At 37.0% G+C, this 18,123-nt stretch overlaps 1 protein-coding gene across 12 annotated transcripts in view; it reads right to left on the bottom strand.

Moving 5' to 3' along the window:
* The window catches only part of EPHA6 (EPH receptor A6), a 1,025,466-nt gene that overhangs the window by 426,568 nt on the left and 580,775 nt on the right, over positions 1 to 18,123 (bottom strand). The window contains exon 6 of one of the 12 annotated variants that reach the window (XM_061436525.1): positions 9,713 to 12,537. The exons of the other annotated variants lie outside the window; for them this stretch is intronic. Coding sequence (XP_061292509.1) covers positions 12,164 to 12,537 — 374 coding nt within the window. The 3' untranslated portion in view covers positions 9,713 to 12,163. Of the gene's footprint in view, positions 1 to 9,712; positions 12,538 to 18,123 lie in introns of those variants that run through there. 12 annotated transcript variants of the gene reach the window in all.

The raw sequence follows: 18,123 nt of genomic DNA, 5'->3' as shown, positions 1-18,123 counted from the left end.
GGATCAGGTGATACCTTATTTGCTCAGAGGGTGTGGTGGAATGGATGGTTGTTTTAGCAAATTTTCAGATCTTCAGGACATGACTTCCTGTCCACCTTAACTGCTACTGTTTTCTGAGTATATCTCAGTAGAAAATAAAAGCACCTTCCTTCTAAAGGACTATAAAAACTAAAAAGAGAAGCACAAATACCAAAATTGAATGTATATTGAATCTATAGTATATCTGGTTGAAAGTTATCCAATTTATGCTTTCTTATTTGTTTTGTATTCATATTAAAAACTATAGTATATCTGACATTATTATCATAAAGTTCTTTTTTACATAATGGAGCCATTGACTCCTATGTATATGAACCATCAGGTGACAGATTGTTTGACTAGCACAGATCACTAAAGTTAAAATGCTTGAGTTACGTGAACGAGCACATCAATTGAACACTACTGTGTTTGCCCAAGTCAGGGTGGATCCTAATTGCTTTGACAAATTTCCTGCTGAGAAATTGATATTCAAAGATTTCTTAATGCCTTTTTTCAACCCATTTACTTCATTTTAAAGCTTCAAAGTCTTCCTTTCTGTTAATTATCACATATACTAAATACAAAGAACAAAATGCTATGTTTTATTCATCTAAGCAGGGTATCTGAGCACTAAGTTACAGCAAAGATGGGAACTCATTGAAGCAAAGGTCATTCTCTGTCAAACAAGACCATAAGAGACTTTTCTTTTAGTAGAGAATTCATGAATATTTAATCGGAGTATTTCCATGAACTTGCTGTAAAAGCTATGTGTCTTGGCATTTACTAAGGATGTCACAATCGGTTACTGTAATTTAAATCTTTTGCTGATATGCTTATCAGACTTCCATTTAAAACATGCTCATCATCCATATACTAATTCATCTAATATAAATATTTCTAAATAGCATTCTAGACATTTACATTATGTAAAATCAAATTCTGATTTATTTGTAAATACATATTATTTTTGTCCTAATATACAGCCAAGAGTCTACAGAAAAAAAAAACAAAAACAAAACCCACAATAAATAAAACAATGAGTGAGTTACTTCTCTTTATCTGAATGAAAACAGACTATCTTCATAAATGCTTCTGAAGTTTAGGCCACATGCTAAGTAGTCTTTTTGGGCCCAAATGGTGAAAAAATCAACAAAACAACAAAAAACAAACCACAGATCACACCCTACTAAAGTTTCTTTAATTTAAATTCTGCTGTGAAGTTTAGTCACTCAGTCATGTCCTATGGATTCTTTACCTGTGGAGCCATCAGGGAAACCCCAAAGTATCTATAAGGCAGCCCAATGGATACCATTCAGAATATTATCTATAGCCCCTGAGGAGGAACTTAAGGTCCCTGACTTTTGTTTAATGACTAAACTATTAAATATTATTATTTGGTCTCATTTGAGCATTTTCCTTTGTTTCTGCATTTTCTCACTCCTTTAATTAAATTATTGTTTTATTAAAGTTTTCCTACAGCCAAAAGGCACACTGAGGAAATAAGAGAAGGGAGGACCACAGGGCCCTGCTCCATTTCAATTTTCACTTTTCTTTACCAGTCCTCAATCTTGAAGAGAGACAGGTACAGAACAAGGAAGGGGATCAAGTTTTAGAAAGAAAATTTAATCATAAACTTGGCAGAGGAACTTGGTTATAGCTATATTTCTGTTCCAATTTTTCTCAACTCTTTGAAGGAATGGGGTGATGGCCTCTCTGGTGACTTCTTGCTACAGAGGAGTATAGTCCTGCATAGGTTTTGGAATGGACATGGAGTTGGAAATAAATTCAAGTCCCAAGCTTAGCATCAAGATTTTATATTAGAACAATATATTTTATATTACCTCTCTCTTTGGTTATTTTGCTATAGTACCTGAACAAACATTTGAAAATTAGTGGGCATATTACAATGAGGATAATAATCAAAATATATATTCTCTAAATGTAATTTTTTTTCTTAATGGTTAAAGCAGTGTGCAATGTATGTTTAACAGGCCACAAACAAGCTATTTTGGTTAGTCTATATTTCAAACTGGGCTTCCCTGGTCGCTCAGTGGTAAAGAATCTGTCGGCAGTTCAGGAGACCTGGGTTCAATGCTTGGGTCAGGAAGATCCCCTGGAGAAGGGAATGGCAACCCACTCCAGTATTCTTGCCTGGAAAATTCCATGGACAGAAGAACCTGGTAGGCTACCATCCATGGCATTACAGAGAGTTGGACATGACTGAGTGACTAATACTTCCACTTTCAAAGTTCAAATTAAATCAGGTTTAAGCCAGAATGACTTCCCCACACCCCAATAAGTGAACATTTCTTTCTTCGCTTTCCCCTTTTAATCATAAATGTTTTCATTGACAGCACTGATAATATATTTTCCCAGCATTGCCAGAATGGCGCAGTTGCCTGCTCTGCATCCATTCACATCCATCGGTGCTAGGCCAACTTTTTGTATATATATTGGTCTAGTTATCAACATTTGGGGGAAAACTGATCAGACAAAACAAACAAGTACAGAGGTATGCTGACAGGGAAATATTTTAAAGGCTATATATTTTATCACTTATACCCAATTGCCACATAAGCATTGCACATGTACTTTCAGCAGTAAACTTAGAGCCAGCAGTGATACACATCAGACTCTGTGATAATTTCATTAGATGATTTCTTTTCCATCAGAACACTGGGGTCAAAAATATTGTTTGAAGTAAAACAACAGCTCTGTTAGAATTTAAAAATTTCTTACCCAGTTGATCAGTATGATCTAAAATTTATCAATTTTTTCATATAATTTAACATACCAAATAATTCTAGTTACGTAAATATTTTTTCTAGATGCCTCTAGATGCCTAGAGGCCCTCTGGAACACTGAAAGTTAGTTAGAGGAAGAAACTTACAATCTGTTATCAAAAGCAGCTCAATATTCCAGGAAAATTTTGTTTTCTTAACAGGAAGAAAGAAAACCAAATTCCAATCTTGTATTAGCTTGCTATTAACAACAAAGTTCACTTACTTAAGTCTAATCTTAATCCTGACAACACACATTTTTTTTTCCAAAGTCATTTTTCATAAATCTTTTATCACAACCTGGGTCCATATTAATTTATCCCTTATTTTTCCCCATACATAAGCAAGTAGATCTAGGACAAAATTATTTTGCTTTTTTCCTCAACAAAAATATTTCCATAGTTATACCTTCTTTCACCATTAATACATATGCTACCTGCTTTACACACTAAAATGGTTTCCTTATCATTTTAGTAGCTTTAATCACATATTACAAATTTTAACTTAAATGACCCTAACAAAACCAAGAAAGAAGTAATTGAACTGCTACACCAACATTTTCTGATTGGCAAACTTAAGAATGTGTTCTATAACCTCTAAAAACATACTTTTTTCATAGTATAATTTCTCTTTAATGTGATAGAAGATGCATGTTTAATGAACCCAAACATCTTTTGAAGTTCTTCTAATTAACCCAAAATTGAAGTCTCAGGTCAAGTGGGCTGTATTTGTATTTTAAGGACATGATAAGAGCTCACTTCAAACTTTCTCCTAGGCATATTTTTGTTCTCTCAGAGTTAGAATTCTGAAAACAACATTTTATCACACTAGTTTTCTTTAACTGCATATGCATAAAGAACCAATTTTGGAGTTTTAAGAGTTTCATCTTAACCCTCTGGAGTCTGAAGAATAGAATTACCATACATTGTTTAAAAACTCATCTTTATTTTGCTTTAATTGTAATCTTATAGAGTTTTTTTTCCTAGTGAATTGAACTTGAATTGCCCATTTTACAAAAGACAATAAAGATACCAATTGCATAAATGGAATATGCATTCACGCAACGGAAGACAGAACTGTCGCAAACCTGCTGAGGGAATAACCAGTAACGGAGTCTGGAACAAACATTTCCACAAAGGGTCCTCAATATCCAGGTGCACAACAGAACCAACTGGCTGCTGCTGCTGCTAAGTGGCTTCAGTCGTGTCCGACTCTGTGCGACCCCATAGACGACAGCCCACCAGGCTCCCCCGTCCCTGGGATTCTCCAGGCAAGAACACTGGAGTGGGTTGCCATTTCCGTCTCCAACGCATGAACGTGAAAAGTGAAAGTGAAGGCGCTCAGTCGCGTCCAACCCTCAGCGACCCCGTGGACTGCAGCCTACCAGGCTCCTCCATCCATGGGATTCTCCAGGCAAGAGTACTGGAATGGGGTGCCACTGCCTTCTCCAACTGGCAAAAATGCCCAAATAGCACTTTTCATTCACAAACAGTACTCAATGGCAGACAGTCAACAGAACCAATCGGCAAAAGGCCCAAATAGTGCTTTGTGCTCAAAAGAGATTTGCCCAGGTTCACACTGGTGGACTTACTGGGTCTTGGAGCTCGTCAGTTCATCCAGATGCATGTCTCTTTTTCACCAAAGAAAAGCATAAGTCAGCAGCCAGTGCCGAGCAGGGGAGAAACTGGGAGGATCCCCAAAACAAATGGTTTCTGCAGCTGATATGAGTGTCCCTCAAAATCCCCCTCTTAGGGCCAGCTAGCCATGAGCAGCTGGCTTATTTCAACCATCTTGGCATGTTGCTCCAGCCGTTGGCTCTGGAAAACCCAGGGGAGCCAGATGTCATGAGAGCACAGCCTCATGTTGGGCGCCCAAAAGCTGTTACCGAAAGTGGGTTTCTGGCTGGTGGCTGCTCTAAAGCCAACACAGAGGCCAGGGAGGTGGAAAGGAAAGCTTCATTTATTTCAGAGGTCAGCAACTGGGGGTGGGTCGGGAAGGTAGACTCCTGTCTAAAGGCTGACTGCCCCCACTGACAATCAGTGGGCAAGGACTTTCATAGAGATAGGGGGGCTACATGTAGAAACAACACAGTAGGCTCTGATAGTCATCTTGAAATTAGTCATGCAGTGCTCTGATCAGCTTCACCTTAGTTGCTTTAAGTATATATTATTTCAGTTCAGTACAGTTAAGTCTCTCAGTTGTGTTCGACTCTTTGTGACCCCATGGACTGCAGACATCCAGGCCTCCTTGTCCATCACCAACTCCCGGAGTACCTCAGACTCATGTCCATTGATTTGGTGATGCCATCCAACCATTTTATCCTCTGGTGTCCCCTTCTCCTCCCACTTTTGATCTTTCCCAGCATCAGGGTCTTTTCAAATGAGTCAGTTCTTTGTATCAGGTGGCCAAAGTATCAGAGTTTCAGCTTAAACATCAGTCCTCTCAATGAATATTCAGGACTGATTTCCTTTAGGATGGACTGGTTAGATCTCCTTGCAGTCCAAGGGAATCTCAAGAGTCTTCTCCAACACCACAGTTCAAATGCATCAATTCTTTGGTGCTCAGCTTTCTTTATAGTCCAATTCTCACATCTACACATGACTACTGGAAAAACCATGACTAGGTGGACCTTTGTTGGCAAAGTAATGTCTCTGCTTTTTAATATGCTGTCTAGGTTGCTCATAACTTTCCTTCCAAGGAGTAAGCGTCTTTTAATTTCATGGCTAAAGTCACCATCTGCAGTGACTTTGGAGGCCACAGAATAAAATCTGCCACTGTTTCCATTGTTTCCCCATCTATTTGCCATGGAGTGATGGGACAGGATGCCATGATCTTTGTTTTCTGAATGTTGAGCTTAAGCCAACTTTTTCATTCTCCTCTTTCGCTTTCATGAAGAGGCTCTTTAGCTCTTTGCTTTCTGCATATCTGAGGTTATTGATATTTCTCCTGACAATCTGATTCCAGCTTGTGCTTCATCTAGCCCAGCATTTCTCATGATGTACTCTGCATAGAAGTTAAATAAGCAGGGTGACAATATACAGCCTTGATGTACTCCTTTCCTGATTTGGAACCAGTCTGTTGTTCCATGTCCAATTCTAACTGTTGCTTCTTGACCTGCATACAGATTTCTCAAGAGGCAGGTCAGGTGGTCTGATATTCCCATCTCTTTCAGAATTTTCCACAGTTTGTTGTGGAAACACAGTCAAAGGCTTTGGCATAGTCAATAAAGCAGAAATAGATGTTTTTGTGGAACTCTCTTGCTTTTTTGATGATCCAACAGATGTTGGCAATTTGATCTCTGGTTCCTTTGCCTTTTCTAAAACCAGCTTGAACATCTGGAAGTTCATGGTTCACATACTGTTGAAGCCTGGCTTGGAGAATTTTGAGTATTGCTTTACTAGTGTGTGAGATGAGTGCAATTGTGCAGTAGTTTGAGCATTCTATTAGGTTGGCCAAAATGTTTTTCAGTAAAATGTCAAAATGTTACAGAGAAGGCCAAATGAACATTTAGGCCAACCCAATATTTAATTCCAGGGTTTGTCTGTTCCCATTTCATTGAAGTCAGTTCTCCAGAATTTTGGCAGCGTATGTCACGGCTAAAGTCCAGTCATCATCAGATCAGATCAGTCGTTCAGTCGTGTCCGACTCTTTGTGACCCCATGAATCGCAGCACGCCAGGCCTCCCTGTCCATCACCAACTCCCGGAGTTCACTCAGACTCACGTCCATCGAGTCAGTGATACCATCCAGCCATCTCATCCTCTGTCGTCCCCTTCTCTCCTGCCCCCAATCCCTCCCAGCATCAGAATCTTTTCCAATGAGTCAACTCTTCTCATGAGGTGGCCAAAGTACTGGAGTTTCAGCTTTAGCATCATTCCTTCCAAAGAAATCCCAGGGCTGATCTCCTTCAGAATGGACTGGTTGGATCTCCTTGCAGTCCAAGGGACTCTCAAGAGTCTTCTGCAACACCACAGTTCAAAAGCATCAATTCTTCGGCGCTCAGCCTTCTTCACAGTCCAACTCTCACATCCATACATGACCATAGGAAAAACCATAGCCTTGACTAGACGAACCTCTAGTCAAGGAAAGGAAATCTCTTCAGTTTGAGCTTTGGCAATACATACGACAGGAGAATTGTCTCTGTCCCACTTTTATCCATGTGGGTCCCAGTGTCATCTACTTAGACTCAGAGCTGGACAACAGAAGGGTATGCTTAATTTTTCAGATTCTAGATAATTTTATCATATATAATTCTACTAAATATTCTTCTATCCCCATTACCTGAGTCTTTGATACCCTCATAATATAAAATCTCCAAAATAAATTGTTACTTATGCTCTTATCTCCTTCAAACCACCACCAGCATAATTCATCATTCTTTGTCGTTATTTTTCTTACTTCCTGATTTTCTGATGAGTGTAAATTCCTCAGTCAGTGTAGAAAGTAACAGTGTTGAAAAAAGTCTCATTTTCCCAAAAAAGGTATACACATCAGGCAGAAATGATTCACCAGTGTTCCAGTTCAGACCTAATTCTGAATCAAGATAAACAGTGGGTCTGGTCCCACATGTAAGGAGCTGGGAAATAGTCCATCCTAAAAATAAGTAATAATCTGAACAGATAGAAAAGTCAACAACTCTTCTCGGATTCATAAAAGAGATGAATTCAGAAGGCAAACCACTGCTTTTGAATTAGAAAGACAGGCAACTACAGCAAGTCCTGGCTTATTGGAGCAGAGACAGAACAGAATCTGCTGTGGAAACCAGTGCTGGGGCAGGAAACCTGCCTTGTAATTGACAAATTGCTGGAGACCCAACGTGGACAACTCCGGAAAGTTGAAAACTCCAGGGCTACTAGTGATAGAAGAACCCCCATACTTTGTGGATTTTACCTCCAGTTTCTTACCGTAAAAACTGGAGTAAAGCTCCCTCATTCTTCAGGCAGTTGTAGAAGAAAAGGAACCATTTTAAATATTCCACAACCCTTTGTTTTTAATAAGACTTGCCCCAAAGGGCAACTAGATAACCAGAGCTTAATCTGCTCTTGTATTATCACAGTCTAACTGGTTTGGGGAAAAGAAATAATCAACCCCAGCCCATTCAAGTCATCCTGTTCTACCTGTGAATGGAGGGAAAAAAAAAAAAACAAACAAATGCTGAGAATACATGTGAAGTTCACAGGCCAGAGGCAAAGCCTCACTAAAAGACTGAAACCTAATCTCAGGAAAACAGCACACTTCCCCTGTCCCTCACCTCACCACCACATAACCAAAGACCTACCTATAGCAGTTCCTTTAATCTGACACTTAATGTTCATCTATTAAGAAAAAATTACGAGGCAAGCCAAAAGGCAAAAAAACACACTGATGAGACAGAGTAAGCATCAGAACTAGATACCAAAGGGATGCTAAAATCATCAGACCAGGTTTTTTAAACAATTAGGATTAATATAAGGGCTTTGATGGATAAAATAGACACCAGGCCTATGTTTTAATAAAGTTAGTACCTTTGGGGGAAAATTTGAATTGTATTTACTCAGTATCTCCCTATAATATTAAAATAGTGAAACATTAAAATTTAATCTTTCCCATTATTATTGTATGCCTTATATAGAATTAACTGTATAAACTCACATTGTACAATTTGATGAGTTTTGACACAGTATACACTAATAAACCATCAAGATACTGGATATTTTTACTACCAGCAAAAGATTCCTTTTGCACCATTTGTAATCCCTTGCTCCCCCACAACTGTCCCAGACAACTTCTGATCCACTTTCTCTCAATATAGGTTAGATTGCATTTTCTATATTTTTATGTAAATGAATCATATAGTAGTCAGTCTTTTTTGTATGTTTTCTTTTTTGTGGCAAAACAAATTGAGATTCATCCATGTTGGTGTATATATTAGTAGTTTGTTCATCTCAGCTGCTGAATAGTATTGCACTGCTAATTTTTACAAATATAATTTTATATCTATAGTAAAACAATATTTATTAACATGATACTTATATTTTCTTAGGAAATTAAACAGAGAAATATTGCCTCAGATATACACTGATCATCCTTTTTTCATAAGTCATGCCCTTAATTCTTCATAGTTACAGTTATAAAAAACTGATTAGTTTGCTTTGTGCTTAAATAAATAAAAAAACAGAAGAAAATGTGTATTCAATAAATTTTACTCAGTAGCTTTTGCTACCTTAGTCCCTCCCTTCTTCTCATCCTGACTCAGGATTTTATGGGAATAAAATGTGATGAAGTTACTATTTAACTACAAGGTTTAATACACTAATAATCATGGAATTCAGTAAATTCCTCCTAGCATTTTCTCAGTGATGCTACAGAGACCAATCTCAAATTAGAAACAATAGAAGTGGGAGGGGTTAGCTTATTGATTATGACAACTATTTTCAAAAATACACTCCCTTTGCTTGTGCAAAGAGAAAAATAAAGGCTATGTAGCAGGATGACCAGTGCATGTAGAAAGCGTAAGGTTTTGGGGAAAAGAGAGATACCCTTTACTTTGTGAAGGAACAAAAATAGACTAAAAAGGAACAATAAAAATTAGCCTTGTCACTGTTGTGTGTCTAGTGCCTGCATGGTCTTAGCATGTAGGTAATCTGTAAACATTTGTTAGAGCCTGTTACACAGAGTAAAACATTCAAAAAGGGAAATAAAAATATCATATATTAATTCATATATATGGAATCTAGAAAAATAGTACTGACAAACCTACTTGTAGGGCAGTAATAGAGGCACAGATACGGAGAACAGCTGGGGAAGGAGAGGTTGTGATGGATTGAGAGGAGCTTGAAAAATATATTTTACCATATGTAAAATAGATACTGAGAATTTGTTGTATGATGCAAGGAACTCACCTTAGTGCTCTGTGACAATCTAGAGGAGTAGGGTAGGGAGGGAGGTAGGTTCACACGGGAGGGGACATATGCACACCTTTGACTGATTCATGTTGATGTATGGCAGAAACCAAGACAATATGGTAAAGCAATAGGTCCAATAAGAAGAATTGACCAAAACCATGAAAAGTCTCCAAAGTCATAAAACAAGAAGTTGTAAATAGCACTAAAGAACAGAGTAAATATCTAAACTCAGTAGTGCATATTACGCATGTGTGCTCAGTCCTGTCTGACTCTCTGCAACCCCATGGACTGTAGCCCGCCAAGCTTGTCTATGGAGTTTTTTCCAGAGAGAATACTGGAGTGGGTTGCATGTATATTGGAGGAAAAGAAAAGTAACGATGTGCCTGGATTGTCAAGATGAGGAGAGATAGCATCGGAGAGAATCTTTAGAACTATTGCAATAACCTAGGCTTGAGGCAATGGAGGCCTGGGAAAGAGTGGTAAGGAGAGGCACAGAAACAGGAGGTTCCTTTGGTAGCTGATTTCTGATTGGTAGGAAAGAATGAGGATGTGAAAGGTGAAAGATGCAAAAGGGTAAGAGAGGTTTTGAGTCTGGGCAACTGGGAGAACTGCGATAGCACTTATGAATGTGGGAAGCTGGAGGGAGGGATTAATTTGGAAATAGGAGTGAGGAAGTACATGAGGTTTGGAACTTGTCAACATTTACTGGAGTCTTTTAAAGTGTATAATGAGCCTGGAATACAGGAAGTATTGAGAAAAACAGAAGTTCAAATAGCTGTTATTTTCCCTAAGAAAGGAAAATAAAATTAGAGAACATATTTTAGTGTCTTAGAAAGCTTTCAAAAGTTTTACCTCTAGTGTAAAACAAAAGCAATGGATCTCACAGTGAAATAACACCTTCCTCCCAAAAACATTTTTTTAAGAACTGTATATCCAACAAATGCTTCATATAAATTGTTTTTCAATAATTTTACACAGAAAAAAAATACACCTGATTTATTTTAAAAAACAGACAAAATAATTTCCTGTAGAGAAAAAAATAAGTTTGCATTACACAAGGGTATAAAACGAGATAATTATAATGACTTGTAAAATTGAGTACAATAGATAGTGTTAGTGATATAAAGCAAGATAGTAATAAAAGATAAGTTCAGAATCAAATGGCATTTTCTTTTAAAAATGATCATTTCTATCTTTCAAATCACATTATAATAACTCAAAAGCACTATTTCTTTTTATAGGTACTACTTCCTAAAAGGCTGACTAGTTACTTTGTGGCTGATGAATTCAAATAACAAGCCATTCTTGGATCAATTTTCTGACTTCAAAAGTTAATGACTTATGAAATAATATTCTCATTTAAAATGACTTACTTTCCTTATTAACAAGAGATGGATGTGATCACAGTAGCTGGGAACTTACAATGTTTCAACTACTGACTCATCAGAAAAGAGGAATGTCACCAGCTTATTCCCACGTCCTGTTGTTGTGATTGATATTTTATGACTAAGCTGCCATCACAAGGCTGAGATGTGAGATCAGAGACATGGTGTGTTTTTTAAGCTGCACAAAGGATGAAAAACTATACTGAATCCAAAATGCATATTTTTATTTTTGCTATGGACTTTTAAAATACAAAAATGTACATTTCAAAGAAGGATTGGAAACATACTTTGCATTCCAAAGTTACATTTCATAAAAGAAATCACTAAAATATAAACAAACCTCTTTTATAATGTAAATAACAGAAATGCTCTTAAGAATATAATTTCAAGTGCAAGCTGACCGATTATTATGAAGTTTCACAAAAAATACAAAAGTACAATACTATGATGAACATATATTATCACCTAGTTTAAAAAAAAAACAAAACAGGAAAATTGAAGGATTTGGTTTCCATCTTTTTTTGTGTAATTAAAAACAAAACAAAGCAACTTTCCAGACAAGCAGGAGTTCCTTTTATGATCTCCTCAATCAGATTCTGCTGTGTTTTACCCCCAAAATCTTCATATGCATTACTATTCAGTTCAGTTCAGTTGCTCATTCATGTCCGACTCTTTGCTTACCCCATGGACTGCAGCACGCCAGGCTTCCCTGTCCATCACTAATTCCCAGAGCTTGCTCAAAATCATATCAAATCAGTGATGTCATCCAACCATTTCATCCTCTGTCATCCCCTACTCCTCCTGCCTTCAATCTTTCCTAGCATCAGGGTCCTTTCCAAGGAGTCAGTTCTTTGCATCAGGTGGCCAAAGTATTGGAGCATCAGTCCTTCCAATGAATATTCTGGACTGATTTCCTTTAAGATTGACTGGTTTGATCTCCTTGCAGTCCAAGGGACCCTCAAGAGTATTCTCTAACATCACAGTTCAAAAGCATCAATTCTTGGTACTCAGTCCAACTCTCACATCCATACATGACTATTGGAAAACCATAGCTTTGACTAGATGGATCTTTGTAGGCAAAGTAATGTCTCTGGTTTTTAATATGCTGTGTGTAGGCTGGTCATAGCTTTTCTTCCAAGGAGCAAGTGTCTTTTAATTTCATGGCTAAAGTCACCATCTGCAGTGATTTTGGAGCTCCAAAATATAAAGTCTCTCACTGTTTCTATTGTTTTCCCATTTATTTGCCATGAAGTGATGGGACCGGATGTCATGATCTTACTTTTCTGAATGTTGAGTTTTAAGCCAACTTTTTCACTCTCTTCTTTCACTTTCATCAAGAGGCTCTTTAGTTCTTCTTTGCTTTCTGCCATAAGGGTGGTGCCATCTGCATACCTGAGGTTATTGATACTTCTCCCGGCAATCTTGATTCCAGCTTGTGCTTCAACCAGTTCAGCATTTCTCCTGATGTACTCTGCATACAAGTTAAATAAGTAGGGTGACAATGTACAGCTTGATGTACTCCTTTCCCAATTTGGAACCAGTCTGTATAAGTACTGTAAGCATATGTATAAACTTAATATGCATAATAAATCCTTGTGCTATGTAACAATAGTATATATTGTACTATTTATAATACAGTATAGTATGAAATGTAGTATAAGGCTATATAATCCTGTTTGGAGTGATATTCAATGTTATTTAAATGAATTATTTTATGTGTGTTATGCATTTAATTCAATGTTTCATTTTCTAGATTTCTAAATTTATCTATGCCAATGTATGTACTTCTGGTTCATTCACTTTTAACCAATGTTTAATATTCCATTGCATGACTATACCAAAAGTTATTTACTTTTTCCTTTATTGATAAAATTGTAGGTCTTTTAAAAAATTACTGCTATTTAAACCAGTGCTGCACGGAACATCTCTGTCCAAATCTCCTTGAATATATGTAAATATCTCTTTAAAGTGTGAATGAAAGCAGAAATGCATTTGTATGAAGTATACAGGCATCTTCCTATTATTTTGCTCTCCAAAGTGATTATACCAATTTATTGGTTCCTGAACAATAAATGGAAGCTTCCTTTTCCCTACATCTTTGTTCATATGCTTACTTTTAAAAGTCAAATTTAAAACTGACATAAAGTTTGAACTTAACATACCTTTCACATAAAACAAATTAGCTGAAATGCTATGCTAAGTTTGATATTTATAATGAAAAGGTGTTGTTGCTGCTGCTATGTCTCTTCAGTCATGTCTGACTCTGTGCGACCCCACAGACAACAGCCCATCAGGCTCTGCCATCTCTGGGATTCTCCAGGCAAGAACACTGGAGTGGGTTGTCATTTCCTTCTCCAATGCATGAAAGTGAAAAGTGAAAGTGAAGTCGCTCAGTCGCGACCGACTCATAGCGACCCCATGGACTGTAGCCCACCAGGCCCCTCCATCCATGGGATTTTCTAGGCAAGAGTACTGGAGTGGCTTGCCATTGCCTTCTCCGTGAAAAGGTGTTAGGACCCATTAATCCCTCAGATAACTATGAATCTTGCATGGAGTAAACAGTTAGCTATAGTAAAATTCAGCTATGGATGGGATCAAGCTTTTCATCTCCCACCCTTATTCATGTTTCCAGAAACAGAAGGAATTATAATTCTCTAGCATCTAACAGATGAAATAAATCGGATGACTGTCTTCCATTCCAGTTCCAGACATGCTTGCCTTACATTTCAGCCTCATCTCTCATTAGCTACATGATCTTATACAACTTATTCAAACTCTCTGAACTTTAGATTCTCTCTGAGAAGTGGTGATTATAATTGCATCCTTACAGTATTTTTCCAAAGATGTAAGGCAGACAACGTTTTGAATACACAAAGCACAATGCTTAGCACAGGTAAAAGCAAAAGAATGTCCATTAGTCATAATATATAAAGTTATGCAAACTGTCATGTTAAATCTAATAATAAAGACCCCTTAATGTATAATAACCACTATATATGTCTTCTTTTCCTTTATATTCCATAGCATTTAAACTATTACAGTGATATCAGTTAGTATTTAACAAACACTGTCTTCTAAGGACCCTGAAGTTCATTTTGTATATACTTTGGCCTTATATGGTACCCAAATTACTAAGTACATCTAATTTGCTGGATACAGTCATAATATAGCAGCAGTTATACAAGAGTGGCAGGAAAAAAAAGTAGCAGACAAATATATTGGGACTATATATTTTCCATGTTATATTATGAACTATTCAGGGTCAAGAATTTTCTCTTATTCAAGTATATAGTCCTAAGATTGGCACATGGTCAGCATTTTATATGCTAGATGAATGAATACATGAATGAATAGATGAAAAAAATATTAATATTTCTTCCTGTGCTAATTTTTAGGAACACTGAGAGTTTTGAGATGAAAAGTATGCCTTGGAAGAATCCAAGTAACATATTACAAGCTCCAAATCTCAATTTGGCTGAGTTTGCTACCATAGCAGATGTAAACACCATACGATGGAAAATAGGGGGAGGTGGAGGGTGAAGGGATCACTGTAATGCTTTGCTGTAAATTTGAAACCAACAGTCATTTGTCTCTTATTGTTAGGTACTGTGGACACTGAAATGGTATATATGGTCCCTGCTTTCATAAAGCTACTGTCCTTATGGAGAGAATAGAAGACTGAATAATTTTTTTCACCTGGTATCCTGTTGAAGTATATTAGCAGCCTGGGAAAAAAGTAACATACCGCAAAATATAGTAAATAACTGAGACTGTAATCCTAGATATTATTTATAGCCAACAAAATACAGGAAGAACATATATTGATTCTTAGTATATAAATGTTTCAAAAACAGAAATTAAAGCTGGCCATGAAATGAATTACTGTGTCAATCAGTAGGACTCATAGGTCACATCAAACAAGGAGATTCAAGGAGCAAGGAATGGAAGTCAAAATGAAAACCATATTGGATTCAAGGCATAAAGCTGATGCCAGACACCTAGGCCAGGTTGGCCGTTACCTGATGGTCCCTAGTCTTGCCCATATCAGTGACTAGAACCACCATTTAGCCAGTTGCTAAAGACAGAAACTTGAAAGTCATTTATGATGCTTCCCTTTTCCTAGATTCCCCATACCCACCAAATGATCATGTGCAAGTCCTGCCAGCTTTACTTTAAAAATATACCTTGATTCTACTCACTTCTCTCCATTTCCATTGACATTGGTTCTTGGCTGCACTATTCTGATTCCTTTCCTTTCACGCTTGACCTCATCCAATCCTTTCCCCACAGGACAGCCAGACACTCTTTCAAAAAGGTAAGTCAGTTTCACTTACTGTTTGAAAACTTTCAGTGTCTTCCAGAAATAACTTAAAATATAATCCGAACTTCTCACTTGCATTCTCTGGCTCCTAGGAACTCCAAATTTCATCATTACATCACTAAGCTTTGCTGCCTCATTCACTATAGTCCAGCTACAAACATCCTCTGTCAAGATGTGGAAAACTCTTTTCTCAGCTCAGAGCCATCTGCTCTTTCTTGTTTTTGGAACACTGTTCACATTCTGGCTTATTCTCATCCTTCTGATGGCAGTTTAAATGTCAATTCTTTAAAGAGACTTTCTTTGACTTCTGTATCTGAAATTTGTCCTTGGTGGCTCAGTGGTAAAGAACATGCCTACCAATGCGGGAGACACCGGAGACGCGGGTTTGATCTTTAGGTTGGGAAGATCCCCTGGAGGAGGAAATGGCAACCCACTCCAGTATTCTAGCCTGGAGAATCCCATGGACAGAGGAGCCTGGCAGGCTACAGTCAATAGGATCGCAAAGAGTCAGACATGACTTAGTGACTGGGGACATCTTTCATAGCAACTAGGTTACTTTCCTTACAGTAGTAGTCATGAGTAAATAGTTATCACCTATTTACTTGTTTTATATGTTTTCCCACCCAAATATAGTGATTTTTATTCCAAGTGCCTGAGTTGTGCCTAGAAAATACTAAGCACCGAATACATCTATGTCTAAAGACTGAATGAATGCTTATATGCTTCTCTAGAGATTTTTAAAGACATTAACAAGCAAATGAAGTTGGAATTTGGAAAACTTTTAAAAATATTTCTTTTATATTTTATTTAATTCATTCATTCTGAAAACATACCACCACTGAAATAGGCTGAATTCTTCAATAAATAAAAAGGTTGCACATCTAAATCCTATAAATATTATCTTTGACTAATATATAAGGCTTATAAGGTAAAAAAGAAAATATATTAGCTTTGCAATAATTGTTCATGAAAGTAAAAATGCTACCCTTCTTTACATAGGCATTTATATTTTCAAATTCAATAAATTTACACATGTTGAAGTACTGTTGATTTATTTTGATATATATATATGTATGTGTGTATACATATATATATAAATGTTTTAAAGCTGTCTAAACACTATATTTTAGTAGAAGCAGATATGATATAATCTCTCATTTATTAAAATGTACCTCAGGTTGTGATTAACTGACATTTGTGTCAGAAAAACAGGTAGTTTCTTGCATTTGATTCTTTCTGATATTATTAGAAAAAGGCTTAAAATATTCCAGATGAGTTCAGTGTTTACCAACATATGGTAACGTCGTCAAAGAGAGAACATGTAGATTTTGAGCTTTGAAGTCAGCACATTGAACTTGCAAAGGTATATATGAATTATTTAAGAAGTGTGAAAGTAATGCTCTGTTACATAAAGAAGTATGCTAGAAAAAAAATCAGTCATGCTCTAGTTATGCATGGGCATGCTACAGATACTGTCTGGTTTTGGCCTTGTGCACTTCAAATGTACTAATTATTTTAAAGGACTATATCTAAAGTGGAGATAGATTTTTCACAGGAATATTTTTATTGCTATTCTTGTTTAACACATATATTTTGGTTAGTAGTTGTATTAACCTAGTTGTATTTTTGGTGTTATCTGAAAACCCCCCAAAATGCCTCCTAATAGCAAGTATACCATACAAATTATGTTCCCAACAGGAACCAGATGGTACACTCAAATTGGGATAAATTTGGAAGAATTTATCAAAGGGACTGCTTACAAAGTTGTGAGAAGAGTGTAGGGGAACTACAAGGATGATGCAGAGGTAGAAACAAACAAAAGCCCCGAACAAACAAACAAAAGAGACAAATTGTTACTGTCCTTGCGTCTAATGGGATGGATTAGGCAGTTAAGCAGAAAACCAAAGGAAAGTCAGAAAAAAGCTGCCTGGAAATGAGCAGTGACCTGCTACCAGGGACACTGCAGACCAGAAAAAATCATCGCAAGAAGGGACCGTCCTTTCTTAACATTGCCATGGAAGTAGATACTGGGACCTCAGTTCCTCACTGCTGTCCCATAGAGTGTTTAGAAGGTCAAATCTGAGCATGTGACCTAGTTTTAGCTGATTTGGGAGGTCAACTTCCTCTCTATTCACTTTAAAGATGACCACACACACACACACACAAACACAGAGAACAGGCAACATATTAATCATTCACACTTTAACAATAATAATACTATAGGTTAGTGTTTGTAACACAATAGATTGTAAAGCTCTTTCATTTTTATTACTTCATATGTGGCATTATAAAAGCACTCACAGGTTAATAGCCATGGATTCTAGAGTAAGACTGTCCAGGTTCAAATCTCAGTCCACACTCATCGATTGTGTTATTTTGGTCGTTTCCAATTTACGTACCATTATTCTTCATCTGCAGAAAGAGAACAATAATATCTCCTCCTGGGGTGTTGTGAGGACTCAATGAATCAATTCCTCTAAAGCACTGAGTATAGTTCCTAGAATGTGGTAAGTGCTTAGTAAATGTCAGCTCTTATTATTTTCATTTCACAGCAAAGAAGTGAAGTTCAAAGAACTCATGGAATTCAGGTCCATGGTTTTTAAACAATGGTGAGAGACAGTCCATGACCCAAGTTTTCTGACGTACAATAAGATAATTTTCATATCTTACATAATTGCATGTGTATGTATGTGTATTAGTCACGCAGTTGTGTCTGATTCTTTACGACCCCATGGA

The sequence above is a fragment of the Bos javanicus genome, chromosome 1, assembly GCF_032452875.1.
Source record: "Bos javanicus breed banteng chromosome 1, ARS-OSU_banteng_1.0, whole genome shotgun sequence".
NCBI classification, from domain to species: domain Eukaryota; kingdom Metazoa; phylum Chordata; class Mammalia; order Artiodactyla; family Bovidae; genus Bos; species Bos javanicus.
This window is presented reverse-complemented; position numbering and strand designations above follow the sequence as displayed.